Below are 27,683 nucleotides of genomic sequence, written 5' to 3'. Positions count from 1 at the left end.
TCCTTTTTTAGCACCTCTTAGTACTTGTTGAAAGTCACATTCAATATTAATATGAATGATTATGTTGTAGGTACCATCTTTAGCGAGGTTAAACCCACACTTGGTGTTCTATTGCTGCAACAGATTTGAGATGGTTCCCCACTAACCTATTGTTCGAATGTCTAGGCGACTGATTTGGTGATTCAAAACAATTTGATAGGGCCTTTTATAACTTTGGAACTCTCACTGTGAACCATGCAACGTTTTCCTGCCATAGCTTGCCTTGCAAATTATCCTTATCCTCATGTATTATTTGTTACAAATCTTCTTCTTCTTTTATTTACCTCTTAAATTTTTTAAATTATATTGTAGTTATGTCACTTAATTAAAGTATCATTCTTTCTAATAATTAAATAATTTATGTAGTTAATATGCCTAATTAAATTATCACAATTGTGGTGATGATGATTATGATGTCATTGTGATGGTGATGTGATTTGGAAAGAACTCTCAAAATAACGACAACGAAAAAAAATGAATGACCATTTCAAATTTTTTCTTTCTTTCTTTTTTTGCCAACCAACCATATTCTCTTTTATTCATCTTCCGTTTCAGATACAATTTCGAAAAAACGGTAGTTGGAAAAAAAGAGAAATAATTTAGATGATATTGAATTCAATTTCAAATATGTCTAATTAAAAATAAAGAAGCATACATAAATCCAATATGTCGTCCTCCTCAAAACCAGAAGAACAATTACAACACATTGTTGACTATGAAGGTGAAAAGGAAAAATTCCCTCAATGGTTTATGAGACAATTTCAAGAAATCCCTCCCAATGGTTGTAGCTTAGAGGATTTCACAGTATATTTTCTGAATTCTCTGCGTCAACATACGGAACAACATTTAAAAGTCAACAGCACTGCTGCTGGTGGAGGTTCTGATACACCAAAATGTCAAACCCCTATTAAAACACCAAAACCTGCTACAAATCAAACCCACGATGATTCTTTGGCAGTCAGATTTTTAACAAGCCACAATGCGGCTGCCTCAACACCAAATCAAAGCACACGAAATGAAATATCGCAGACATCGTTTGGTGATTGGACTAATAATCATCATTCGGTTCCACGTCTAAGTACCTCTGTGGATCGCTCGAATATCTCACACAAGAATCTGACATCAACACCAGTAAAACGTAATACCTCGGGAGGTAATTCCAGACGTTTGTCCACTACACCAGGATCAACAAATAAAAGTGCCTCAACAAGTTTATGTTTGGGCGATTTTCTGGTTGTCAGCACGCCCACAAGTCACAATCGTTCTAATAAAAAGAAAAATACCTCAGGAACAAATGTAACACAACACAGTGTTGGTGGAGGGGGTGGTACTGCTTCGGCTGCAGACAAACCCAAGAAACGTGTACAACCCATAAGCATTAGCAAGAAAGTGGACAAATCTTCGGCCAACAACTCAGTATTTGCTGGTGAAAGCTCCTTCAGCAATGAAAATAATATTTTGAAAATTTCCCACACTGAAGTGGAGGATAAGGATCAGTGTGCTATTATGGCTGCACGTAAAACACTTAAATCAAATGCCAGCGAAATAACCAAGGAATTGGCGCCACAATTAGTTACGACAAATCTGCCCTTGACATCCTCAACATCACTTGTGTTGGCAGCAAGTACTCCCACAAAAACTAAAAATCCTTTGACCATCATTGATGATGATATGCCGCCTTTAGATTTTGAAGATATGGTGGGAAATAAATTACTACATAGATTGGCTGATATTTATGTTATCCTAATTACCAATCACTTGACAACCAACTTTTTAAATGATTTGTCATTCCTATTGAATTTGCTCAACGCTGCTCCTGCTGCATGCATTTCATCGAATACTGTAGCGGATGCTTTTAAAAAGCTTGAGTTGCAAGATATTGACGATGCAGCAAGAACATCCAAAATTCTTCGGTGCCTGGAAAATCTAAAATATGCCATATATTTTGCCTTACAATGTCTGTGCCAATTGAAGGAACGTTTGGCCAATCTCGATAGCAAAACCCTAAAAGTTGTTCTTACCAATGAACGTTTTTCCTATTTTCCCGAAGATATGCGTAACTATCTGCTTGACATTTATCAAAAGAAACAACAAATCATTGCCGACAATCCCATGCATGATGCCTCATTTTGCTTGGACTCAAAAACGACAACGGGACAAAATAATGTCTATTTCCAGCAAGAACAAGATACACGTCACAACTTTAGTTCCCATCAGGAATTTGCCAATTTTCGCCCCCAGCGAGATTTGTTCTGCAAATGCCTGAAGTTGTGGGAGGCTAATCATTTAAATCCTAATTGGAAATTTGCCATTGAAATAAAACCCATTATTCGGGAAATTTTCCAACAGTCGGAGAATTGTGTGAATATGGCCCACTTTGCAAAATTGTTTGTTTCTCAGTTGCTACTGTCGGCTTCAAGTGCGGCAACGCCGGAGGAGATTGGACTGGAAGTGGACCTTCAGAAATTCTCGAAGTTGACACAACGTCTCATAGCACCTAGTCAATTCAGTGTGGACTATCAATTTCCCCGGGCCCAGGCATTCTTTCGTGATTTCATTTTAAATGCCCGTTCGTTGCCATTTGCCGAGCAATTGAAAATGGAACTGTACAGTGAGCTGTTGTCGCTGAATGATTCCACATTCGATCATGTCAATATTAACAAGACTGAGGCCGATAATAATGATAATTCCTTGATAGCAGACATGGCCCAACATGAACAGGTGGCCGTAAGGCCAGAGATATTAAATGCCATGTTGATTTTGGCCAAGTTCCTTGGTTTCACCATCAGTTTGCCTTATTCCAATTGTGGTATAATACCACCGTCCATGGAAAAGAAACAGATACGTTTAAGATCTCTATTACAGCCTAGCTTTGATCTGCACAATGTCCTTAAAGATGGCGTAGAAAAGGGAAAACTATTAATTACCATACCATGGATGGTCCAATATTTATGTATGCTTGATAATATCACCCTACAACTGGAGGTCCACATACGGGCTTTAAAATTAATGTTTGCTTTATATTGGTATTTGGGTGACCCTGCTGCAGCTGACAGTAGCATTTTAAATCGTACATCCTGCTTTATAATTGCCTCTTGCCTGGGTTGGTTATTTGATTCCCAGCAATACTTAATTGAACAGTACTATCAATTTCGTTCAGATCCCATTGAAAATCGAGAGTTTTTGGAGTACCTAAAAAGTAAATTGCAAAATAACCAAGAAGACTGTCAAGAGATTTGCTCTTCTAGTCAGCAGGATACAGCGGACGGAGGCTTAAATCATCTTTTGGAATCCCTATTGCCAGTTGCCTGCCCATTTTTGGGTGAATTCCGTGTATCAATTATGCCGGCCAAATATGCCCAAACAAAATATGCCTCAAGAACTGGACGGTATCGTCATATTACAACACGTCTGGCTGAATTATCACCAGCAGCAGTAACTGCCAAAGATGATGACAAACCAACTGCGGGTGGTTCACTCCTGGACACTTCGAGGACAACACAAAAAAATCTCATGCAAGCTTTTATACAATCCCAGAACTCATCGACACGCCAAATGTTGGGTTTTTGTGGTGAACGTGCCTACAAGTGTGTCGTCAAAGATGGCCAATTGAAAATACTACTGCCAGCTAAAAGCAAAGCAGATCAAGAAGTAAATGAAATCAATTCGTGTGACTATAACACGGTATTCAATAAAATCAAACACATTTACAGTTCGGCCCGTCATACAGCCATAGGCAAATGGAATGAAGACATTCCAAAAATGCTGGATAAACGCATCAAAAACTCTTTGGAGAGTCTACTGCCCGAAGAGACACCCGACATTTTGAAGAAAACCTATTTTATGATTATCAAGAAGGATGCCGAAAAAAGGATATCCCAGTGGTTCTACGGCAACATTTTACGGGATAATTATTTTTGTGTTGAATTGCCAACAATGGCCAATAAATTGTGTTCGGCCAATAAGACAAAACAACCCTCAGAATTGAAAATTTTGAATGAAGTACCTAGTGTTTCGGAACTAATAGATAACTTACAATATTGGCTGCACTGTACCTCATTGAGGGTGGAACTATTTAAAGATTCCAAACCCATTGTCGATCTCATGCATAATATTAGACAATCGTTCGATAATGTCCTGCCCACAATTCTATATCGCCTCATGGCCACGAATATTATCCAACTTTTACAACACATTATCACGGCGAATTGTAAACATTTAAGTGACGAATTGATTGATGCTTCTTGTAAAATTTTTCTACATCCAAATATGCGTAAAGCATTAGAGATGTCAGCAAAGCATACAACGGAAGAACAATCATCACAACGTCCGCTTGGCATCTACGATGGATTAGTTACAATTGCATTTCTTCAGTCACTGGCCTTGCGCACCGAATGCTATACAGCATTTGGTAATTTAATTATCAGCATGATTAAGCAACAAATAATCACAATGAGTTATACAAATAGCCTATTTGTGAATATCTTCAAATATGATTGGCATCCCCAGCAATTGAATGAAATATCGAATATGTTAAGAACTATTGCAAAGAACACCACAGATGTACCGACGAACACCAGCTGCAGTAGAGATTCGGACAATGATGATGACAACGGCGAGGAGGAGGAGGATGATGAAAAATCAAATCTTTTTATGGATATGTTGGCCGATTTATCGAGAGATATTGATCTATATTAAATGTGTGTGTTTTTTATTATTTTACTTACTTAGTGATAAGTTTATAAAATTCTTTTTTTAATATTTTTGTTTCATTCTCTAAAATAAAGCGTTTTTATATTGTAAACAAAATATCAATAATTGTGTGTTGAAAATATATTTGTGATGATGGAATGAATATTTTGTTGGTTTGGTTGGTTGGCAAAAAAGAAAAATAATATCGAAATGTAAATAATTCGAAATAAGTGCAAAAAATTAATTGTTTATAAAAAATATGTATATAGTTTTAATTAATTAATTAATCGGTTATCAATGACAAATTTTTGCAGAATGAGTAAATAGAGATGCAACTGCTACGGATTGCATTTACTGCACCTCTTGGGGGACTTTAGCCCAAAATATTGGGGCTTGACTGCAAATACTCTCACAAATACTAAAAATAATGACAGGACAAAATATTTATTTTCAGCAAGAACAAATTTGACGCCTCAGGAATTTGCAGATTTTTACGTATAATTCAAAGGAAATATTTATTTTCTTTTATTTCCTTTGGGAAAACTACCTACAAGGTAGAGAAATCACGGTCGTGAAGCTCTCGAATATCATCAGAGACATGAGGGTGAAATTTATGCATGGGAAAATAGTTTCCCTTTGACCACAGAATCGAAATAAAAATTTTTGGAACGTGGACATTATGCCGCAGCTGAAATCTAAGAGAAATTGACCACTTTGGAGAATGACAAGAGTTGTTTGCAAATGGTCTATCGTGAGACTGAACAGGCTGAAACATAAAACAAGAGACTGTCCTCTAAAGGGAATAAAAGACATACTTAAATTGACTTCAAAATGATTCTAGTTCACAAATAGCTATGGATCCACACACGTATTTAATTTTCATAAGGTGTTAGTTACCCTGATCTTAGAGAATTCAAAACAATCAATAGTTTGGGAAAACTACCTACAAGGTAGAGAAATCACGGTCGTGAAGCTCTCGAATATCATCAGAGACATGAGGGTGAAATTTATGCATGGGAAAATAGTTTCCCTTTGACCACAGAATCGAAATAAAAATTTTTGGAACGTGGACATTATGCCGCAGCTGAAATCTAAGAGAAATTGACCACTTTGGAGAATGACAAGAGTTGTTTGCAAATGGTCTATCGTGAGACTGAACAGGCTGAAACATAAAACAAGAGACTGTCCTCTAAAGGGAATAAAGGACATACTTAAATTGACTTCAAAATGATTCTAGTTCACAAATAGCTATGGATCCACACACGTATTTAATTTTCATAAGGTGTTAGTTACCCTGATCTTAGAGAATTCAAAACAATCAATTTCGATTGATTTGCCACCATCACCAAGTTTAAAATGAGGATACATTCTAATTTAAATTATTTTTAAACATGATATGGACTAAGTAAAATATTTGAAGGTTATATATTTTTCCATTTATTATTTAGGGTTTTAGTAAATATCTATAACATTTTTTGCTGTTGTTCTTCTTAGTTTTTGTTGCTACACACTGCCAATTGATAAGGTTTCAAAGTAAATTCTTTGTTGTTGTTTCATTTTTTGATAACTGATAACAAAAAATTGGTTTGCTGTGCGTCATATCTACAGTTCAAGAATAACACTTTTTTTTAAATTTATCGCCAAGTTTAACTATGACAGCATACTCACACATTCGGAAAGTCTATTAAATAAAAAACGATTTTGAAATTCATAACAGTCACGCTAAAAATTTTCTATTAGCTTTGCCGGAGCGGCTGACTGTTCATTCGGATATAGGGTGCGGTAATGGTAAGAACTTCGCTTGTTTGTTTTTTCAATTTCCCCAATAAAAGTTTAGGCGAAAAAAAATGGTGCCATCATATTTAATGTTTATAAACAATTATAATAAAGCCATTAATAGGGTTGGTTTGTTTCGTTCGTTCCCATGGTGGAGCTCTTATTTTCCATATGCTCTTTTTTCGTGTCTTGTGTGTGTTTTACTCTCTCCGAATCGCTAGATATGTGTGTTGTTACTGGGGTTTGAGGTCGTATGGCACTTGAACAACATTATTTTTTTTAATACGAAAAACACTGGTGGGAAGTGTGTGAGGTATATTGCTCACTTGTTTCCCCATACTCAAACATTTTGTTTTTTTTTTCTACTTCAACTGAATGAACTCATCATCATCTGAATTCTCTGGATATTTGTTTTATGGATTTGTTTGCTGTGTGTTGTGTTCATAGCCAGCGCAAAGAAGTGAGAGTGTGTGTGTTGTGTGGAAATTATGTAATCGCTGGCTTAAGAGCAATGGAATTTTATGTCATTTCTCTCTGGGCGGTTGAGACATACGTTCACTGCTCGCTTGATGGTAACAATTTACTGTTTATCACACTAATTGGATTTCATTGCCATTGTAATTTTGAATTCAAAATTAATTTTCACTATTCTATGTTCATTTCATTCTAGGTATGCTATAAAACCGAATTCGATTCGATATAATATCGAAAAACAAACAAGGGAAAATATCAGTATTTAAACGAGAGCAAATTTTGGTGAGTATTTTACATTTTTTTACATTTTTGTATTTGCAAGTCTAACCCCTCCCCTCCCGCTGTTTCTTCTTTCTTTCAGAACGACCCAACTTTTTGTATTAAATTTTCGTAACTAAAAACAACTCAACTTCGAACGACCATGGAGAATTTCACTCCCAAGGAGGTAAAAATCCTCGAAACCGTCGAGGACATTCAAGAGCGACGTGAACAGGTCCTTTCGCGTTACAATGAGTTTAAAATCGAAACACGTCAAAAACGTGAAAAACTCGAAGACTCACGTCGTTTCCAATACTTTAAACGTGATGCCGATGAATTGGAATCATGGATTAATGAAAAACTACAGGCAGCTAGCGAGGAGAGTTATCGTGATCCCACTAATCTCCAGGCTAAAATTCAAAAACATCAAGCCTTTGAGGCTGAGGTATCGGCCCACAGCAATGCCATTGTCTCTTTGGACAATACCGGCCAGGAAATGATCAATCAAAATCATTTCGCCTCGGAAACTATTCGCCATCGTCTCGATGAATTGCATCGTTTGTGGGAATTGCTGTTGAGTCGTTTGGCCGAAAAGGGTCAAAAACTACAACAGGCTTTAGTCTTGGTGCAATTCTTGCGCCAATGCGAGGAAGTAATGTTCTGGATCAAGGACAAGGAAGCATTTGTAACAGCCGATGAATTCGGTCAAGATTTGGAACATGTTGAGGTATTGCAACGCAAATTCGATGAATTCCAAAAGGACATGGCCTCGCAAGAGTATCGTGTAACCGAAGTGAATCAATTGGCCGATAAATTGATTCAGGATGCCCATCCTGATCGTGATACCATCACCAAACGCAAGGATGATTTAAATGAGGCTTGGCAGCGTCTTAAACAGCTGGCCATCGTACGCCAAGAGAAGCTATTCGGAGCCCATGAAATTCAACGTTTCAACCGTGATGCCGACGAGACTGTTGCCTGGATTGCCGAGAAGGATGTTGTCCTCTCGTCTGATGACTATGGCCGCGACTTGGCCAGTGTCCAGGCCTTGCAACGTAAACACGAAGGTGTTGAACGTGATTTGGCAGCTTTAGAAGATAAGGTCTCAACCTTGGGTGCCGAAGCCCAACGTTTGTGCTCCATCCACGCTGATCACTCCGATCAGATTCGCGACAAACAAGCCGAAATTGCCAATTACTGGCAAAGCCTGAAGGCAAAGGCAGGAGAACGCAAACAAAAACTAGACGAATCCTATTTCTTGCATCGTTTCTTGGCCGATTTCCGTGATGTGGTCTCCTGGATTAATGGCATGAAGGCCATTATCTCGGCCGATGAATTGGCCAAGGACGTGGCTGGTGCTGAAGCTCTTTTGGAACGTCATCAGGAGCATAAGGGTGAAATTGATGCACGTGAAGATAGTTTCCGTTTGACCACCGAATCGGGACAAAAACTTTTGGAACGTGAACATTATGCCGCTGCTGAAATCCAAGAGAAATTGGCCACTTTGGAGAATGACAAGAGTTCTTTGCTTTCGCTGTGGGAGGAGAGACGTATCCTCTATGAGCAATGCATGGATTTGCAATTGTTCTATCGTGACACTGAACAGGCTGACACATGGATGGCCAAACAGGAGGCTTTCTTGGCCAACGAGGATTTGGGTGATTCATTGGATTCCGTTGAAGCTCTAATCAAGAAACACGAAGACTTCGAAAAGAGCTTGGCTGCCCAAGAGGAGAAAATCAAGGCCCTTGATATTTTCGCCACCAAGCTGATTGATGGCCAGCATTATGCTGCCGATGATGTGGCCCAACGTCGTCAAATGTTGTTGGCCCGCCGTTTCGCTCTTTTGGAAAAATCGAACAAACGTCGCCAACTGTTGGAAGATTCTAACCGTTATCAACAATTCGAACGTGACTGCGATGAAACCAAGGGTTGGATTAGTGAGAAATTGAAGTTTGCCACCGATGACAGCTACTTGGATCCCACTAATTTGAATGGCAAAATGCAGAAGCACCAAAACTTTGAACATGAACTCAATGCCAATAAGTCCCGCATTGAGGATATCACCACTGTGGGCACAGAGCTCATTGAAAAAGAACACTACGCCGCCGATCAAATCAACACTCGTATGCAAGAAATCGTAGTACTGTGGGAAACTTTGGTCCAAGCCTCCGATAAGAAAGGCTGCAAGTTACACGAAGCTTGTCAACAACAACAATTCAATCGTACCATTGAAGACATTGAGCTCTGGTTGAGTGAAATTGAAGGTCAGCTGTTGTCGGAAGATCATGGCAAGGATTTGACATCGGTGCAGAATTTGCAAAAGAAACATGCCCTTTTGGAAGCCGACGTTATGGCACACCAGGATCGTATTGAAAGCATTAAGGTAGCTGCCAATAAATTCATTGAATCTGGCCATTTCGATGCTGACAATATCCGCCAAAAGGAGAACAACTTGTCCACCCGTTATGCTGCCTTGGCCGCACCAATGGCTGAGCGTAAGCAACACCTGACCGATTCGTTGCAAGTGCAACAATTGTTCCGTGATTTGGAGGATGAAGCAGCCTGGATTAGAGAAAAGGAACCCATTGCCGCCTCCACCAACCGTGGTCGCGATTTAATTGGTGTCCAAAATCTCATCAAGAAGCATCAAGCTGTTATGGCTGAAATCAACAACCATGAACCCAGACTATTGAATGTCATCAGCTCGGGAGAAAACATGTTGAAGGATCAACCCTTCGCCAGTGAAGATATTCGCCAACGTGTTGACGCCTTGCAGGAGCAATGGAACAATTTGAAGGAGAAGGCAAATCAACGTAAACAAGATTTGGATGACTCACTGCAGGCTCATCAATACTTTGCCGATGCCAATGAAGCTGAATCGTGGATGCGTGAAAAGGAACCCATTGCCACTGGTAATGATTATGGCAAGGATGAAGACTCCTCCGAGGCTTTGTTGAAGAAACATGAAGCTTTGGTCTCGGATTTGGAAGCCTTCGGCAATACCATTCAAGCTTTGCAAGAGCAAGCCAAGAACTGTCGCCAACAAGAGACCCCTGTTGTCGACATTACCGGCAAGGAATGTGTTGTGGCCCTGTATGACTACACCGAAAAGAGCCCACGCGAGGTGTCCATGAAGAAGGGTGATGTCTTGACCCTTTTGAACTCCAACAACAAGGACTGGTGGAAGGTTGAGGTTAACGATCGTCAAGGTTTTGTGCCAGCTGCCTATATTAAGAAGATCGAAGCTGGTCTTAGTGCTAGCCAACAGAACTTGGTGGACAATCATTCGATTGCCAAGCGTCAGGCCCAAATCAATTCCCAATATGACAATTTGTTGACCTTGGCCCGTGAACGTCAAAATAAATTGAACGAAACCGTTAAGGCTTATGTGTTGGTACGTGAAGCCGCCGATTTGGCCAACTGGATTAAGGACAAGGAAAACCATGCCCAAATTGCTGATGTTGTTGGTGAAGACTTGGAAGAAGTCGAGGTATTGCAAAAGAAATTCGACGACTTCAATGATGATTTGAAGGCCAATGAGGTGCGTTTGGCCAACATGAATGAGATTGCCATTCAATTGACTTCCTTGGGTCAGACCGAAGCTGCCATGAAGATTCAAACTCAAATGCAAGATTTGAATGAGAAATGGAACAACTTACAAGCATTGACTGCCGAAAAGGCCAGCCAATTGGGCTCGGCCCATGAGGTGCAACGTTTCCATCGTGATATCGATGAGACCAAGGATTGGATTGCCGAAAAGGAAAATGCCCTTAACAACGATGATTTGGGCAAAGATTTGCGTAGCGTTCAAACTCTGCAACGTAAACACGAAGGTGTTGAACGTGACCTGGCTGCTTTGCGTGACAAGATACGCCAGTTGGATGAGACAGCCAATCGTTTGATGCAATCCCATCCCGATACTGCTGAACAAACCTATGCCAAACAGAAGGAAATCAATGAGATGTGGGATCAAATTATTACCAAGGCAACGGCTCGTAAAGAGAAACTATTGGATTCTTATGATTTGCAACGTTTCCTTAGTGATTATCGTGATCTCTTGGCCTGGATTAATTCCATGATGAGTTTGGTGACATCCGATGAATTGGCTAATGATGTGACCGGAGCTGAGGCACTTATTGAAAGACATCAGGTAAGTTGGAGGGAATCATGCTATGCATTTATTTTGTGGCTTATGCTAGTTGTGAAAGGAAATACGAACGTAATTGAAAACAAGAAATACGTTGGGGTTGGTAAATTGTAAAATTGAAACTGTTAGTGAAGAGGGGCCGAACGCTTTAAAATATTCGAATCTACAGTAACTGATATATATTTTTGTTTGTTTGTGGCTTTTTTATATTATCAACGTGGCGGGTAATTGTGATGATGAATGATGATGATTATACCATCATTACGCCATTTCCAATCAATTGTGGAAACTGTTGGATATTGTTGTTGCCTTCGTCGTCATCGTCGTTTGATTTCATTACAACCATTCTACACTTTCAACACAAATCAAATGCAACAACCAACAAAAACCACACCCACCAAACCTGAACCATATTGAACATTTAATTTGTGTGTGTGCGCCATTCATTGACAACAAAACAACAACGTTCAACATTACTATATGTATACAAATGCAAAAAAAAAAAACAATTTCTTCATCATTACTGCATATTTTTATATATTGTGTGGCGTATTGTGTGTGTGGTGTATATGCGTTTTCTTATATCCATCCATCCTAGGCTCATCGTTCCGAAATCGAATACATGTTTGGAAACAGTAGCGCCAAAAGCTTTTTCCATCCAACACCAAACGAAGAGGTAGTTTTTATCTTCCATACATCACATGTGTACATTATTTTGTTCTTTATCGATTTTGTGTTTTCTATTTTGTTTTATTCATTTTGTTGTGTTTCCTTTTATTGGCTTTTAATCCTTCTTTGGGGTTCCTTACTATTTTGTCATACATTTTGTTTTTTCATAAATGTTGTAAATTATTGGCGAGCTAAATTTTGTTTGTGGCTGATGTGCAGCTCCTGTTCTCTCTCTTTCTGGCTAATAACTTATCATTGTGCACACCATTCATGTCATGCCATCCATTGCATAGCCACCATCATTCCACTGTATTCCATATGTGGTAATCTAATGTTAAAGCTCAACGCCATAAATTGTAATATTTTCTGTTATATATATTTTTCTTATCTAATACCTTGCCAACGCAATTTTGAATAGCTCTAGCAAATGGAATTGTCCTGCATCATCATGCCGCCTTTCATACATTATGTGAATCACCTGCCTTGTCATCCATTTGATGTATATATTTCATTGCAAAAATATTTTTTTAATGAAGATCTATTTGAATAAAAAGTATTTTTTGCGACTGATGAACATAAAAAACCGGGTTGGGTTGTATGTGTCCCATAGATGATATTCTTCTTTATTATCTAAAAATTGTCTTAATTAATTTCTGAGGTATTATTTTTAGTAATTAGTGATGGTATTTCCTGATTACTTGACCTTAAAGGAACGACAAATTATTTTCTAGGAGTTTCGTTTTTGGCATAATTACTATGTACAAGGCAGTTCGAAAAATTCTTAGCCTAGCATAAAAAGCGCGTTATACACAGAAAAAAGTTAAATGTTTTGGAAACTTCCATCTCTGTTATGAACAGATGTTAGATTTAGTTTTGATCTGGCAACTTCTTCATACAGAGACAGGTGTTCAAAAAAGACGTATCCGCAATTTTTTACAATGGAAAAAATAGAAATGCGTGCTTCATTGTAAAAAATTGCGGATGCACCTTTTTTGAACATTTGTTTCTATATGAAGGAGTTGCCATATCGAAACAAAATTTAACATTTGCTCATGACAGAGATGGAAGTTTTTGAAACATAACTTTTTTCTGTTTATACCGCGCTTTTTGAGCTAAACTATGAAGTTTCCAAAATGCCCTAGCACACAGTTTGCCGTTGAAATCTGCTACATGAAAACAAACACAATAATGAAGAAACGTGTGTAAGCCTTGCATATAAAAACAAGTTGAAAATATACTCTTCTATTCCGATTTCAAAATTATTCTATACGGGTTGAAAAGTCATCCTTCCAATCTGGGAACTTTCGCTTCAAATGGAATCGCAGAAATTGACGAATAATCGAAAAGAGTTACTGGTCATTTTGTACCAACAAATTAGATTACTGTTTAGACGAATATAAATCTTCAATATAATTCGAAGATATATACCAGAGCAATAATCATTATAATGTCCTGAGAACATCATCTTAAATCTTTGACAAAAAATTGTTGCGACAAAATTTTGTCCTGACCTCTGACAAAATGGATAATCCTTTTCAATCCTATAAATTGAAAAGGAGAGATCTCGCTTGTGAGAAATGTTTCACTTTCACATTCTCGCCATATTTCGAATGAATAGGGAGAAGCAAAAAATGCGAGATATGGATTCGAATTTTCGAAAATGGTGGTTAAAAAAAAGATTCGTGTTGCCATATTTTAATTCAGGTTGTAATACGAGTTGCCCCATTATAATTTAATTTTTGTAATATTTTTCAATATTTTATTTATTAATTTAAAAAAATAATTTTTTATTGTTATTTAAACTTTATAACATTATAAATGAGAAACATCAAGAGTCCGCTGTAAAACTGCTTTGAATTTCAAAGAAAATAAATTAAAGTATGAAAATATGGCAACATACAACGGCATGTGAAACAGCTGTTTATTGTTTTGATGCAATTTGGTGCAACAACTACAAAAGATTACAAATAAAAGAAAAGCCGCATTGAACGATGTCGAAGACACAACCAAGGCACAATAAATAGGTAGTCCATTTATCGCATCTGATGTCTCGATTAGCTGTCAAAGTGCGTAATTTATACTTGTATTCGATATGCAGTGTTGCCAACCATGTGCAATTTTATAAGGAAAATGTTGGAGGCAAAAAAAAAAGGTTTTTGTTTTGATACATCACCTTATTATTGCATCATGGACAGAACGAATAATGAATTAATTAGCAGTTTATTATTTCACAACATAACTGTGAGCCTTTTTATTTAATTTCGATATTTTATTTTCTCAAATTTTTAAAGCGGCCAATTATTTTGTGATATGCTACTCCTCATTTATTAAAAAAAATATTTTTTTAGCTTTATTATTCTTTCATATTTATTTGAGCTTTTCACTGTTAGACGATTCAGGCAAATTTGGCTATGTGGTTTTTCCATAATTTGTCATATTTTTTTCTGGAGAGACTGATCCTCACACAAAATGTCATTATTACGCCTTCAAATTGCATTAAATTCAGCTTATTGCCTTTATACATTCCGTGGCAATATTTGGTTGAGCATGCATCGTTATCAATAGGATTTCAAATGACATTTTATTTGTGGTTTTTCAGATAAAAATATGCATAAAACCATTTATAATATTCAAAATCGTCATAGAATAAATATTGTGGAGATGTAAGAGAACTATAAGACAACTCCTACGCGAAGAGTGAATGAATGAAAAATATGTTTTCTTGTATTGGTTTGTAGCAAGAAACAATGATGCCAGAAATATGCTGATGGCAAGGTTACCCTTACAATAGGTATTTAATCTACAATGATACTCAGCCTATTAGCCATAAGACCGCCTGTGCCTTCACTTGGAGATTCAAAGGATTACACTATATTTTCCCAATAATTTTTAGTAAAATACTGAAAAGAAGAGATCAATTATCATTCTCTCATTTGTATTAAAAATCTCACAATATCAATAGTAATTTGTATTGCAGTCGTATCGAAGAAACATACACATTTATATTAAAATTCAAATAATAAAATGAAATCCGAAGCCTGCCCATATCTGTATTTCACCTTCATGCATCACACACATATCCATTGTAAAATCCCCTTTTTTTGTATAAGAATTCAGAATTTGTACACCCCTTTGATACATCAATCATCATAGCAAGCAATGAAAATAATAACCAATCAATAGCATTCATCACATATTTGTATACACCACAGATTCATTCATCCATCCAAGCATACACATGTCAATAGTTTCCTTCATCCATCACTTGTGTCGATATAACAACATTGTTGCTACGCTGCAAAGAAAAAAAGCAAAAAATAAAAAAATGGGAATCCTCATTCTGTGTGTAATTAATTAATAAGCAACAAAAGGATACTAAAACAAATGTGGTGTCAAATATATATGTTGTTGTTGATTTTATATACATAAATAACCAAAGATCTTTATAAATATATTTATACTTGTTGTTGTGTTATCTAACCATGGGATATAACCTAAAAATTGGTTTTAAATCACTTCCATCATTATTCATTTTGTTTTATTTTCCCACCCTTGCACACCTACACGACCTATTTTAGGAACATCGTACCGAAATTGATGCCAGAGCTGGTACATTTGCTGCCTTCGAACAATTCGGCAATGAGCTGTTGCAAGCCAATCATTATGCCTCTCCTGAAATCAAAGAGAAAATCGAAGATTTGGCCAAGACTCGCGAAGAATTGGAAAAAGCCTGGACCGAACGTCGTTTGCAATTGGAACAAAACCTCGATTTGCAGCTGTACATGCGTGACTGTGAATTGGCTGAGGCCTGGATGTCGGCCCGCGAAGCCTTCCTTAATGCCGATGATGTTGACGATAGAGGCGATAATGTTGAGGCTTTGATCAAGAAACATGAAGATTTCGATAAGGCCATTAATGGTCATGAGGAGAAGATTGCTGCCCTACAAGTCTTGGCCGACACCTTGATCAATCAAAATCACTATGCCTCGGATCTAATTGACGATAAGCGTAAGCAAGTTTTGGAACGCTGGCGCCACTTGAAGGATGGTCTCATTACCAAACGTTCTCGTTTGGGTGACGAACAGACGTTGCAACAATTCTCTCGTGATGCTGATGAAATTGAAAACTGGATTGCCGAGAAATTGCAATTGGCCACCGAGGAAAGCTACAAGGACCCAGCCAACATCCAATCTAAACACCAAAAACATCAAGCCTTCGAAGCTGAATTGGCCGCCAATGCTGATCGTATCCAAAGCGTTTTGGCCATGGGTGAGAATTTGATCGACAAGAAACAATGCTCAGGCTCTGAGGATGCTGTCCAAAAGAGACTTACCCAAATTGCTGACCAATGGGAATACTTGACCCACAAGACCACTGAGAAATCGTTGAAACTGAAAGAGGCCAACAAGCAACGTACCTACATTGCTGCCGTTAAGGATTTGGACTTCTGGTTGGGCGAAGTTGAGTCGTTGTTGACCACTGAAGATGCTGGCAAGGATTTGGCTTCGGTACAAAACCTAATGAAGAAACACCAATTGGTTGAAGCCGATATTGTGGCCCATGAAGATCGCATCAAGGACATGAACAAACAAGCCGATTCCTTGGTTGAAAGTGGCCAATTCGACAGTGCCGGTATCCAGGAGAAACGTCAAAGCATCAATGAACGTTATGAGCGCATTTGCAACTTGGCTGCCCATCGCCAGGCCAGACTTAACGAGGCCTTGACTTTGCATCAATTCTTCCGAGATATTGCCGATGAAGAGAGTTGGATCAAGGAAAAGAAGTTGTTGGTTGGCTCAGACGATTATGGCCGCGACTTGACCGGTGTTCAGAACTTGAAGAAGAAACACAAGCGTCTTGAGGCTGAATTGGCTTCTCATGAACCAGCCATACAAGCTGTCCAAGAGGCTGGTGAGAAATTGATGGATGTTTCCAATTTGGGTGTACCCGAAATTGAACAACGTCTTAAGGCTCTCAATCAAGCTTGGGCTGAATTGAAGAACTTGGCTGCCACACGTGGTCAAAAGTTAGATGAATCCTTGACCTATCAACAATTCTTGGCTCAGGTTGAAGAAGAAGAAGCCTGGATTACCGAGAAACAACAATTGTTGTCCGTTGACGATTATGGTGATTCCATGGCCGCCGTACAGGGTCTCTTGAAGAAACATGATGCTTTCGAAACTGATTTTGCTGCCCACAAGGATCGTTGTGCCTTGATCTGTGAACAGGGCAATGATTTGGTGGAAGCCAAGAATCATCATGGCGATTCCATTAGCCAACGTTGCCAGCAATTGCGTAACAAATTGGACAATTTGAATGCTTTGGCTGCCCGTCGCAAGGGTTCGTTGTTGGACAATTCGGCCTACTTGCAGTTCATGTGGAAGGCTGATGTTGTTGAGTCATGGATTGCCGATAAGGAGAACTATGTTCGTTCCGATGAATATGGACGTGATCTATCGACTGTGCAAACTTTGTTAACCAAACAGGAGACATTTGATGCTGGTGAGTTATTTTTAAAATCAATAGCAAACCATTTGGAGCTAATTTTAAATTGGTATTCGTTTCTTTGCAGGTCTTAACGCTTTCGAACAAGAGGGCATCCATAACATCACCGCCTTGAAGGATCAACTTATCAATGCCAATCATGCCCAATCCCCAGCCATTTTGAAACGTCACGAAGATGTCATTTCACGCTGGCAGAAATTACGTGACGCTTCAGAGACCCGTAAGCAACGCCTCTTGGCCATGCAGGAGCAATTCCGTCAAATCGAAGAACTCTACTTGACATTCGCCAAGAAGGCCTCGGCCTTTAATTCTTGGTTCGAAAATGCCGAAGAAGATCTCACCGATCCTGTTCGTTGCAATTCGATCGAAGAAATTCGCGCTCTACGCGATGCCCATGCCCAATTCCAGGCATCACTATCATCAGCCGAGGCTGATTTTAAGGCCCTGGCAGCTCTTGACCAAAAGATTAAGAGCTTCAATGTTGGACCCAACCCCTACACATGGTTCACCATGGAAGCTCTTGAGGAGACCTGGCGTAATTTGCAAAAGATCATAGAGGAACGAGATGGCGAATTGGCCAAGGAGGCCAAACGTCAGGAAGAAAATGATAAATTGCGTAAAGAATTTGCTAAACATGCCAATCTATTCCATCAGTGGCTAACCGAGACTAGGTAAGTTGACGTTTTTCTTTTTTTCTAATGGCAGATGAGCAAGGAAAAGAAAACAAAGTACTGGAACGTTGTGGCACCCACACTGAACACACACACACTTAATTCTCAGTATTTGAAAAATGCACCCGAACACTGTTTTTCATTTTATTTTTTTTGGTTATACATTTTATTCTAGGTATTATATGCTGGGTTATAATGGTCAAGGGTAATCATCAACTTGTTTTCTTCTTCATAAAAACATTAGTGTTCTATTCTTATTTGGAAATTCTTACTAATGTTTTATTTTAAAGTCTGTTGTCTTTCAAAAAACGTCAAAATATTCTCAATGTCTGTTGTTTTTTAACATTTTCAAACCGAAAAGAAACTACTTTGTACAAATTCAAAGCTATACAAATGCTATTAACAAACTCGCAAAGAAATTCCAATGGACTTTTAAGCTATCTATGTGGACTTTGTTCTACATTAAAAAGACATAATTGAATTGCCTCGCAGATTTGTTCCTAACAACAGCAGCAAAAGAGCGTGTACATAAATACAATGGTTACTAGATTTGTACATACATAAATGTTTTTATATTTATATTATAGACCGAACAAATTATATATTTATATATACATATTTAACCAGCTGTTTAAGCAAAGCTTTATTTTAATCATTTATATGTTGCATGTTCTGTTTTATAGTGACTTTAAATTTACCTGTAATATTTAATTTAGAGACTGGAATATTTTTTAGAGTTTAGAGGATGTTAAAGATATAGAGGGAAATTATACGGATTTTATACCAAAAACTCAATTGCACATTCACATTTTAGGTGTTTATTTAACGTTTGAATCTAAAAGTTTAAAATATAAATTTCAATTATAATAATTAACAATTAATAATCAATTTCAATTTATTTATTTTTCATGAATGGGAACCTAGCCACAAGGCCATGATCGGTTCCAAAAACCACTATACATCTACATCTAAATCAGTTTTATATTGATTATGATGAATGAAATTTTCAATTGTTTATTATTTATAAAATGTTGAATTTTTAGATAATGAACCTCGTATTGTGTTTTATTTATTTATTTTTTTGGTTTTTAGATTCTAATTATTTTAATAGAAAATGCAACAAATATATTTATATATTTGACTGTTTTAACCTCAATTATTTCTAATATACAATAATAAGAAATTTGAGGTTAGGTTAATCAAAGTTAAATTATGTTTAGTTTTATAGTGTTTAGGCTCTCTTATTTTATGTGTATTACAATATAAAACTATTTGCCATGGACCCTACGATAAATAGTCTTTATTGTAGAAATGTATGAACGAAATCATAAACACATATAGTTTTTAGGTTATGTCACATTACCATTACTTTCAATTTAGTTGAAAATATCGTCTATTTCCATTTTGAATAACCTTTCGTGCAAATAAATTTAAGGTTATGCTGTTTACAGAAATCATGAATTAGTGGTTTTTATATATAAATAAATGTTGACCCATTGTTTATAAATACTTTAGCGATAGGAATTATAAATATACAATATACCTAACATATAAAAACGCCAGCCTTTATATAACCTTTGCCAGAAAGAAATAAAACTATTAACCAAAGCACAAACCAAATACACTGACCCCCGTTTTTTAACCCCCACTACAAATACACCCCTCACAATTTATACTAATATAAACAATTTGATTTTTTTCTCCCTCTTCTCAAACACAGAACATCGATGATGGAAGGTTCCGGTTCTTTGGAACAACAACTGGAAGCACTTCGCGTCAAAGCCACAGAAGTACGTGCCCGTCGTGTTGATCTAAAGAAAATCGAAGAACTTGGCGCCCTACTCGAAGAACATTTGATTTTGGATAATCGTTATACGGAACATTCGACAGTCGGCTTGGCCCAACAATGGGATCAATTGGATCAGCTATCGATGAGAATGCAACACAATTTGGAGCAACAAATACAGGCACGCAATCATTCGGGTGTATCGGAAGATTCGCTCAAGGAATTCTCCATGATGTTCAAACATTTCGACAAGGATAAGAGCGGCAAACTCAATCAACAAGAATTCAAATCCTGCTTACGTGCTCTCGGCTATGATCTGCCCATGGTTGAGGAGGGACAACCCGATCCCGAATTTGAGGCCATTCTCGATATTGTTGATCCCAACCGCGATGGCTATGTTTCGCTGCAGGAATACATTGCATTTATGATTTCCAAGGAAACCGAAAATGTACAATCCTACGAAGAAATTGAAAATGCTTTCCGCGCCATTACTGCCTCCGATCGTCCCTATGTTACCAAGGAAGAATTATATTGCGTAAGTACAAACACAAACTACGACAAAACCATATTTTTAATTGTATTTTTTGTTTCTTTTGTTTTACAGAATCTTACCAAGGACATGGCGGACTATTGTGTGCAACGAATGAAGCCTTATATCGAACCCCGCTCTGGACAACCCATCAAAGATGCTTTAGACTATGTCGAGTTCACACGAACTCTTTTCCAAAATTAAATTTGCTTTTATATATTTTTTCTATATACAATTTAATATTATAATTTCACTTACAACAACAAAAACCCCAAACAAAAAATCAATATAAGAAAAATATATATGGCTTATATATAATTTATGCTCTTACAAAAAAACCAGCACCATTTTATTTATTGTAACAACCAATCAACACAGGCATCAAAATATTATCAAACACTTATGCTATTGGAATGTCAAGCAATGCATTCAATTCCGGGGAAACTCATATCTCAACCAGTGTTCGCAAAAAAACGGTACACTATCGTAGTGTACCGTACCAGGAACACAAACACTAAAAAAATTTTAGCGTTTGTGTTCCGGTACACAAACATTAAAAAATATTTTAGTGTTACTGTTCCGGAGCACAACGAAATTCGTAGTGTACCGCTGTCGGAACACTAAAAATCGTAGTGTACCGCGGTCGGAGCACTAAAAATCGTAGTGTACCGCGGTCGGAACACTAAAAAATCGTAGCGTACCGCGGTCGGAACACTAAAAATCGTAGTGTTCCACTGGCCGGAACACTAAAAATCGTAGTGTTCCATTTGGCGGAACACTAAAAATCGTAGTGTTCCACTTGACGGAATACTTAAAATCGTAGTGTTCCATTTGTCGGAACACAAAAAGATGTATTTGTTATATTTTATTTTTTATGAATACAATTTATATTTTTATTGTTTTCCAATAGATTTAATAAATATAAAACTTTTTAAATTTTTTATATATTTTATTAAAAATTAGTAATAATAAATATTTTATAACTAAAAAAGGTCGTCTAGTGAAAATTCAATCAGATGCCAACTCGCAACTGAAAATTCCATAATCGATTGTGCTGATCGGAAAAATGTATTGCATAAGACTACCTGTACAAAAATCATAAAAAGGAAGAATATTCCAATAATGGATATGTATATGAAATTCGTTGTTGATATGGTACCTGTGTGTGGTTTTGTAATATTTATCCCAAAATCATAAAAATATGTTTTCCATATCCGCGTAATGTGTACACTTCTTTTAATGAATAAACAGGTAATTATTATGTTGATTGTGTGACAATCACCAAATTTTGAATATTTTTGCTAAAATTTCCTAAAAGTATGAATCATAGATGGATGCAGGTATAATTGTTTTAAGAAATAATGTTTTCGTACTAACATCTTACAAGGAGATCTCCCAATATTATGGGAAAAATCATGTTCGTTGTGTAAATCAATGAACATTTTATCCAAAGCTGAATAATTTTGTCACAAAAACTGGCCAAAATACCTATTTCTGATGGACATTTTCACTTTTGTAATAGCAAATAAAGTTATATTTAGTTTTATTTTTTATTATTTTATCTCATTTCACCTACAAAAAAAAACAGACGTGTATGGTACACTACCAGTACAGTTCAAGTAAGTGGAACGCTACGATTTTTATTGTTCCGACCAGTGGAACACTAAGATTTTTAGTGTTCCGACCAGTGGAACACAATGATTTTTAATGTACCGCAGTCGGTACACTACGAATTTTTAGTGTACCACTGCCGGTACACTACGATTTTTAGTGTACCGCTGTCGGTACACTACGATTTTTTAGTGTACCGCAGCAGGTACGCTAAGATTTTCGTTGTGCTCCGGAACAGTAACGCTAAAAATATTTTTAGTGTTTGTGTACCGGTACAGTACGTTATTTTAGTGTACCTATCCACCTTGGTACGGTACAGAACACTAAGGAACGGTACCATAATGTTTATTTTCGAACGCTGATCTCAACTATATCATTTTTGTCTCTCTCTCTCTTATATATCTATGAAATGTCTATTCAATGTCTTTCATATTAAAACTGATCGCATGCATAATCTTCCACATATATAAGCAACTTATAACCGCTATCAATGCAATTATTTATTATATTTAACTACAGCATTCAAAAATTTGCCTAGAAATATAAAAAAGTAACAACTACTTTGACAATATGTCTTTATAAAGGATATATGTGTTATTGATTTCCAATAAATGCGAAAAACTATTCCAATTCAAATGCATGGCTTTTTAATCTACTGATCATTAATAGATGCTACGCCAATATCTTTTTTTAATCTACATTACTGGGCAATATAGTTAGACAATACTAGAAACCTATAGTAACATTTGAAGATATAATTTGGAGGTTCATTGGAAGCCTGGGAAATAGTTATGTATGGGTCAGGGCACTGGAATTAAATTGAAATGATTTAGAAGACCTAGACATAAATTTCCTACTCATAACTCCGGTTAACCTTCTACATGAGGAGACGATTCGATTTCGTCAGCATATCAATATTTTTTTTCGTTGCAGTAACCACCTGCTTGTGTGCTCCAGAGAGAATCATTCTAACCATTACTTGGTGTATATAACTCTATATTTACATACGATCAGTAATCGCCACATTAAATATTATGATTCCCGTTCTATTCATATCGCAAAATTACAAACAAAGATCGATGCCCATACCTATGTTTTGATTTCCAGCAAGGTACCAATGGTATCAAATTTTGTACCACTTAGTAATTTTTCGAAGACTTATAATAAGAGTTTCTTACCTCAATCCTAAGAAGAAAAAGTGATTATCACACCTATTTACAATTAAATTGTATTTTGTAAGTGGTACTAAATTTCGTATTTTGAAAGTTTTCGTCAGATTTTCGTATTGACGTATCTTGCAGCACTCACAAAAAAGTTTTCAATATGGGTCCATAATTTGACATAAAATGGCATATACAGTGAGTGTAATAAGTATTTTGCCTCAATAAAAATTTTACAAAATTCTAATATATAGGCTTAAAGCCAGCATACTAAAGATGTAAAATGAATTATGTATGATGGGATATGTTTGTGGACATATTTAGATCTTATTTCTGCAAGAATCACTGCGAAAGACCTATTGGTCTCGAAGATATCGGCAAAAATCTATACCAACCCAAAAATGATTATCACAAAAAAGTATTTTGCTTTTTATTATCATTTTTGAAAAAATCATTGTATAATACACGCTTTGTCTTTTTTTATAGTTACCATTGCGGGTAACCACATACTAAAAGCGATTAGGCGACGATTCCAATAAACCACGGCATTTTTTCGCGAATATTTTCTCACATTTACGTTCAATACATTCTCCAGCATTTTTTCATTTAATATATGGTAATTTCTCGTCCTAATCTCAAAATGAGAGTATTAGATATGGTCGTCGCGGCTTCAAAACATCCCAAATAACTTTAGAATAATAAAAAGGAGGTTTTGCAAAATATATCGCGAGGACAGGACCCTAAAAACTATTAAAACCAAAATCCGACAAACAAATTATTTAAAAAAAAATATCGCGAAACCCCATTTTTCTGACTTTGTAAACTTTATGGTTCATTAATATTGATCTACGAACCAATATATGCGATGAAAATAGCAATAAGGTGGTCAGATTCAAAGAAATGAACAGTTCTAAAACAACAGAAACTACAAGCATTACATGAAGTTGGGAGAAAACATCATTCTTCGTCAAATAGTATTGCGTTTTAGAAAACTGTGGTAGCTGGTGACGAATACGCAGTCAATATTTTACATCCGTTTAACACCATCAGTTGCGAATAAAATGCATCAGTGAATAAACTGGTCGATCTATTTATTTTCGAAATTTGCTGTATTTCTATTGTCACAAAACCGTTCATATCTTAGAATCTGACCTTTTTATTGCTATTTTCATCGCATATACTGGTTCCAAGATCAATATTAATGGACCATAAAGTTTTCAAAGTCTGAAAAATGGGATTTCGCGATATTTTTTTTAATAATTTGTTTGTCGGATTTTGGTTTTAATAGTTTTTAGGGCCCTGTCCTCGCGATATATTTTGCAAAACCTCTTTTTTATTATTCTAAAGTTATTTGGGATGTTTTGAAGCCGCGACGACCATATCTAATACTCTCATTTTGAGATTAGGACGAGAAATTACCATATATTAAACGAAAAATTGCTAGAGAATGTATTGAACGTAAATTATGAGAAAATATTCGCGAAAAAATGCCGTGGTTTATTGGAATCGTCGCCTAATCGTTTTTAGTATGTGGTTACCCGCAATGGTAACTATAAAAAGACAATGCTTGTGATATATAATGATTTTTTCAAAAATGATAATAAAAAGCAAAATACTTTTTTGTGATAATCATTTTTGGGATGGTATAGATTTTGGCCGATATCTTCGAGACCAATAGGTCTTTCGCAGTGATTCTTGCAGAAATAAGATCTAAATATGTCTACAAATATATCCTATCATACATAATTCATTTTGCATCTTTAGTATGATGGCTTTAGGCGTATATATTAGAAATTTTTCAAATTTGTATTGAGGCAAAATACTTATTACACTCACTTTCTACCGGGTTAACCTAATTTATAAGGATTTATTTGACATATATGCAATGAAATTGACAATTTAAATTAACTGGGTAAACGAAATGTAATGTAAACGTACTATAACCCGCTCATTTTAAGTATTTTTGTCCTAGATACATTTTCTTTTTTATCTAGCTACATGTGGTCATTTCGACATCTGTTTTTGACATACTCCCAGTATTATAAAGCTCCCGGCCTATTTGAAATATGGGTCGTTTATTTTGAAAGTGGCTGAAGTTCATTATTTCTAACATTGGGATATTTAAAGGGTTGTGTTTCATTTGTTTCTAAAATATTATTAAATAGTATAAATTTTGTTTGTTTGAGAGCTTAAACATGAAAAGCCAAGATTTTTTATCAGAGACTAAAATCGACTTAAACCACTTTCACTCGCATTTTAAATGTTCTATCAGCATTTAATTGTATTTCGTTTTTTTTTTCAAAGATATGAATCCGCCTGGTAAAAGTGTAATAAAATTTATACAAACTTGGCCCCTAAACGTTTCTTCTAAATTAAAATCATTTTTATTTAATTGTAGTTATTTTCTCAAAAATATCCACACGTACTTAAAATCCCCACGAATCTGGCAACCCTCTCAATGACAATGTCATGTATTATGCCATATGATTACCAAACACACGGTAACGGGTAATCATTTAACAATTGATGACGTTAAACGTCAAATGCTTGTTCTTCGTTGTACAATCGTCAATAGTAGGGAAGGTGGAATGCGTCTTTAATATTTTTTAGTTTATTTTTGCTAAGAATTCGGGTTTGAAATAAATTTGCTGAAACAAATTAACACGCCATGGAGAAGACACAGAGGGCCACACATCGGGGAGAGCCCATTAAATTGACAGAAGTAAATATGACACCTATTTTGGTGGCATTAATTGTGGGCTTTATTGCCGTGGGTAAGTCATAAAAGTGATGTTTAACAAAAAAATGTTTATAAATAAACCGCTCCAATTATATCTTCGCAGCATTGTTCGTCATTTTCCGCAAGAAAACCTCAGCCAGACGTGATATCCTGTTGAGCGGCATCAGTGAGGCTGGTAAAAGTGCATTATTTATGCAAGTTCTATATAATCAATTCCCCGAGACTTTCACCTCGATGTCGGAAAATGTGGGCACCTACAAAAAGGGCAACTTAAGCAGTAGAATAATTGATATTCCTGGTCATTATAGAGTACGTGATAAATCGTTTGAAAAGTACAAGCGTACAGCTAAAGGTATTGCCTTTGTTGTGGATTCAGTGACAGTACAAAAAGAAATACGTGATGTGGCCGAGTAAGTTAAAACAACAACAACAAAAATGATACTATTGAATATTAATGAGTAAATTTATTTCATTCATTTTTTGTTTTAAATCCAACCCTTAGTGCCCTATATTCCATACTTACCGATGCCGCCACAGCGCCATGCAGAATATGTGTATTTTGCAATAAACAAGATTCCACCACAGCAAAGAGTGTAGAAGTTATCAAGACTTCCTTGGAAAAGGAATTGTAAGTTTTAAAACATGAATTTCAAATTCAAATCGTTAATAATACCACTCTTATTTCTTTATTTCAACAGAAATTTAGTACGTGACACACGCAGTCGTAAACTGCAATCCACCTCAGATGATGATGCCAGCAAACCCTTATATTTGGGTAAACCAGGCAAAGAGTTTGAATGGTCCCACCTGCAACAGAACATACAATTCTATGAAGGTTCAGCAAAGGATGGTGAATTCAGTGACTTAAAGGAATGGATTGAAAAGTTGTTGTAATTGGACAACTAGTCGCAGTTAGCATTTCCTTTTTTCTTCCTACTCATTCAATCACTATTAATTCCCCATGCTAAAATGGGGATAGCATTTTTTGTGTGTTTGTTTTTCTACATCATAATTAAGCAAGTAACGATCCCGATTATAGTTTATATTCTTCTTAGGTTTCTAGGCAATAGACATGTGTTAAATAAATTTAGCATGTATTTCGTTTTGTTAAATTATTTCAAAGTTCTTGTAATTATAAAGAAATCACATAAACATACTTTTTTTGTTAAATAAAATTTAAGATTTTTTTGTAAAATAAACAGAATAATTATACTTCAAACAAACATGTTCTTAGGGAACTATAAGTGTGTGCGTGTGTGTGTATGAGAGGTCGCAAAAGCTTGTAATGAATGAAGTCTAGAATCTAGAACCACCATACCATGATGAACTGGCTAGTGAGATGTGGTCGTCCGTCCATCTTCAAATTACAACATTTTACATTAGTGTAGGCATTAGCATGTGGGGATTTAATACACTTTTGCTTTCTTATCATATGTTAAGCTACCTATAGTTATTAAATGAATTCCAAATTAGCAATGGAGGGCAAAATTAAAGAACAGAATTGTTGGAGCCTTAAATATTGTTGTATTTTTGCCCTTTAAAATCCTCGCAAATTTCCCAATAATTTGTACAACATTCAGTAGCATACCAGTTGAATTTAATCGGTTATTTACACGAACAAAT

At 36.3% G+C, this 27,683-nt stretch overlaps 3 protein-coding genes across 6 annotated transcripts; all 3 read left to right on the top strand.

Moving 5' to 3' along the window:
* Positions 1 to 705: 705 nt before the first annotated feature.
* On the top strand, positions 706 to 4,747 carry LOC133334630 (protein disks lost). The gene has a single exon (XM_061542943.1). It carries the CDS (start codon positions 706 to 708, stop codon positions 4,735 to 4,737), a length of 4,032 nt encoding a protein of 1,343 aa, XP_061398927.1. The 3' UTR covers positions 4,738 to 4,747.
* A 2,643-nt stretch (positions 4,748 to 7,390) lies between these two features.
* LOC133334641 (spectrin alpha chain) lies at positions 7,391 to 20,770 on the top strand. 4 transcript variants are annotated; one of them, XM_061542954.1, is made up of 7 exons: positions 7,391 to 11,392; positions 11,988 to 12,065; positions 15,637 to 17,560; positions 17,631 to 18,234; positions 18,410 to 18,439; positions 19,955 to 20,555; positions 20,625 to 20,770. In XM_061542954.1, the coding sequence occupies exons 1-7, from the start codon at positions 7,403 to 7,405 to the stop codon at positions 20,751 to 20,753; spliced, it is 7,356 nt and encodes a 2,451-aa protein (XP_061398938.1). In that variant the 5' UTR covers positions 7,391 to 7,402; the 3' UTR covers positions 20,754 to 20,770. The 4 variants fall into 4 exon arrangements, with proteins under 4 accessions (XP_061398938.1, XP_061398941.1, XP_061398939.1 ...); XM_061542957.1 differs by lacking the exon at positions 11,988 to 12,065; XM_061542955.1 differs by lacking the exon at positions 18,410 to 18,439.
* A 5,212-nt stretch (positions 20,771 to 25,982) lies between these two features.
* Positions 25,983 to 26,954, top strand: LOC133334633 (signal recognition particle receptor subunit beta). The gene is made up of 4 exons (XM_061542947.1): positions 25,983 to 26,094; positions 26,164 to 26,470; positions 26,563 to 26,688; positions 26,759 to 26,954. The coding sequence occupies exons 1-4, from the start codon at positions 25,989 to 25,991 to the stop codon at positions 26,952 to 26,954; spliced, it is 735 nt and encodes a 244-aa protein (XP_061398931.1). The 5' UTR covers positions 25,983 to 25,988.
* The last annotated feature ends 729 nt before the right edge of the window (positions 26,955 to 27,683 follow it).

This window comes from Musca vetustissima, unplaced genomic scaffold, assembly GCF_032173495.1.
Source record: "Musca vetustissima isolate MV318-11 ecotype Yass unplaced genomic scaffold, APGP_CSIRO_Mvet_v1 utg2180, whole genome shotgun sequence".
NCBI lineage: Eukaryota > Metazoa > Arthropoda > Insecta > Diptera > Muscidae > Musca > Musca vetustissima.
The sequence above is the reverse complement of the archived record's forward strand: the minus strand, read 5'-3'. Positions and strand labels throughout refer to the sequence as shown.

What these genes read in the sequence shown, in the direction of transcription:
- LOC133334630 (XM_061542943.1), top strand. Translation starts at nt 706, where the DNA reads ATGTCGTCCTCCTCAAAACCAGAAGAACAATTACAACACATTGTTGAC.
- LOC133334641 (XM_061542954.1), top strand. Translation starts at nt 7,403, where the DNA reads ATGGAGAATTTCACTCCCAAGGAGGTAAAAATCCTCGAAACCGTCGAG. An exon ending in ATCCAACACCAAACGAAGAG is followed by an intron (nt 12,066 to 15,636) that starts GTAGTTTTTATC and finishes GACCTATTTTAG; the next exon opens with GAACATCGTACCGAAATTGA. An exon ending in CAGTGGCTAACCGAGACTAG is followed by an intron (nt 18,235 to 18,409) that starts GTAAGTTGACGT and finishes ATTTTATTCTAG; the next exon opens with GTATTATATGCTGGGTTATA.
- LOC133334633 (XM_061542947.1), top strand. Translation starts at nt 25,989, where the DNA reads ATGGAGAAGACACAGAGGGCCACACATCGGGGAGAGCCCATTAAATTG. An exon ending in GAAATACGTGATGTGGCCGA is followed by an intron (nt 26,471 to 26,562) that starts GTAAGTTAAAAC and finishes TCCAACCCTTAG; the next exon opens with TGCCCTATATTCCATACTTA. An exon ending in ACTTCCTTGGAAAAGGAATT is followed by an intron (nt 26,689 to 26,758) that starts GTAAGTTTTAAA and finishes TTATTTCAACAG; the next exon opens with AAATTTAGTACGTGACACAC.